This window comes from Oncorhynchus masou, chromosome 6, assembly GCF_036934945.1.
Source record: "Oncorhynchus masou masou isolate Uvic2021 chromosome 6, UVic_Omas_1.1, whole genome shotgun sequence".
Taxonomy (NCBI): domain Eukaryota; kingdom Metazoa; phylum Chordata; class Actinopteri; order Salmoniformes; family Salmonidae; genus Oncorhynchus; species Oncorhynchus masou.
The window spans coordinates 76,849,540-76,851,582 of record NC_088217.1 but is presented as its reverse complement, the minus strand read 5'-3'; the positions used below and the strand labels follow the sequence as shown (position 1 = coordinate 76,851,582).

Below are 2,043 nucleotides of genomic sequence, written 5' to 3'. Positions count from 1 at the left end.
CTAGTCTATATTATCAACAGTGTCATGATGAACATATTTTAGTAAGTGTACAGAATCTCTGTTTTGAAGGACTGAAGGGTAAGGGCTAAGTGAAACATCATAGAATTGGACAAACAGATGCCCTCGTTGGCTAAAATGTTTGTGTGTTTGTATTGTTTTAGCCAGGATTATATATAATGCATCCGGATATCCCCTTACAATATATATATTTTTTTAAATCACATGTAAAACTGCAAATGTTTTATTTTCTAAGGGTCAACCAGGGACATACTGCTCCTTTAAACTCTGGAAGAAAAAAAAATCTTACAAACTTACAATGAAAACACATATAGCCCTCATGTCAGTCACGTCGTTCACATTATCAGGTTTCAGGCAGAGGAGAGAGATGATGGAAAAGGAGGGAGAGAAAGACAGATCGAGAGAAAGAGAGAGAAACAACAGTGTGTTGCTGCTCTCGTCTATCTTCTCCCATCATCTGTAGTAATCTCCCATAGTCAAACCCAACATCTCCTCCACTGTAGGGTTTACCAGATGACCAGACCTCCACACCGCTGCACCAGACAAGGGTCCGTATGTAGTTCTGTCCCGATCAGGAGGCTCCGTCAGTGGGTTCAGTGTGTGTCTCTCTCCCCTGGATGGGTGGTACTCTAGATGTCTCTGGGTCTCTTTCCCCTGGGAGAAGGAGTGTTTGTATGAGTGCGTGTGTGACGTCAGTGTGTGTGTGTGTGTGTGTGTGTCCATGTGCGTCAAACCGGTGTGCTGTAGGGGCGTCTGTTACTGCAGGGTGTGTTAGGGTGGATGTCAACGGGGCTATAGTAGCTCAAAGGGGATTGGCCGGGCTGGGTCAAAAAGAAGGGCGCCTGCGGCGTGTCTGACAGGGGCAGTGATTGACACAGTCCGGGGTTGTCATAGTGATACGTATGGAATCCCAGCCGCTCGGTTCCGTTGTGCAGCTCGTCACTAAGTCCCGGGTGTAGCCAGAAGGGGGAGCAGGTGGGGCAGTAGTTGGGGGGAGGGCCCACCTGGAACACACACAATCACCATAGAAATAGAATGATTGAAATAGAATGAGTCATTCAAATTCTATGTATGGATCAACTGCCTACTGTAGCTCTAGGTTTAGGTCTAGGGTTTTGTGTTAGTCCTGTACTCTAACCTCCAGGGGCTCCAGGCAGAGAGGGGTGACAGCGAGGCTGTCCATCCCAGGGGCGCTGCAGGCATTGCAGGCAAAGTGAGCCTGAACCTCCCCTTGAGCATCCCCTTCTCCTCCTCCCGTTCTGTCACCTCCTCCAGCCATGGAAGCAAAGTCCACCTCCGACTCATTTTTCTTACAGCAGTAGTACTGGAATTGGTGAAGGGGGGGAGGTTTTGTTGCAATCAGCTATTGTTCATGAAAGACTGTGCAGATAAAACACACACACGGGCACACGCACACACAAACATACACACAGTCACATGGACACACACACACAGTTACCTGGAGCCTGCAGTAGCACAGCACTGCTACAATGCAGAGCAGGATGACTGTGGCGAGAAGTCCTCCACTTATTACTACTGTTCCTGCTGACATTAAACTGGTTACAACTCTCCATCAAACCCTGGAGTAAGAGAGAGAGGGAGGGGAGAGAGAGAGAGAAGAAGTTAGTTATACTCTATGTTCTTAACTACAACTTGACAGGACATTAAAGGAGTGTAGTACTTACGTTCAGCAATGGGTTCTATACCTGCAAGGACAAAGACAATAAAAGGACCTAAATTAGTTTGGTTGGGATAGAACTATGATCTAAATGAACTAAGGCCAGGGCCCGTGTCTACCATATGCCTCAGGATATGATAGCTGATCTAGGATCTGTCCATACAATCTTATTCATCGTGAAATAAAATGCTAGGAAGAGGAAGAGAGAGGAAGAGGAAGAGAGAGGAAGAGAGAGAGAGAGAGAGTAAATCTCAGTAAGATCAATATAATGGTGTTCCAAAAAAGGTACAGTCGCCAGGATCACAAATACAAATTCCATCTAGACACTGTTGCCCAAGAGAACACAA

At 46.4% G+C, this 2,043-nt stretch overlaps 1 protein-coding gene across 1 annotated transcript; it reads right to left on the bottom strand.

Annotated features, from left to right (window-relative positions):
- Positions 1–275: 275 nt before the first annotated feature.
- LOC135541205 (protein FAM163A-like) lies at positions 276–1,767 on the bottom strand. The gene is made up of 4 exons (XM_064967310.1): positions 1,704–1,767; positions 1,478–1,598; positions 1,157–1,342; positions 276–1,022 (listed from the first exon to the last, which is right to left on the bottom strand). The coding sequence occupies exons 2-4, from the start codon at positions 1,568–1,570 to the stop codon at positions 747–749; spliced, it is 555 nt and encodes a 184-aa protein (XP_064823382.1). The 5' UTR covers positions 1,571–1,598; positions 1,704–1,767; the 3' UTR covers positions 276–746.
- Positions 1,768–2,043: the final 276 nt, after the last annotated feature.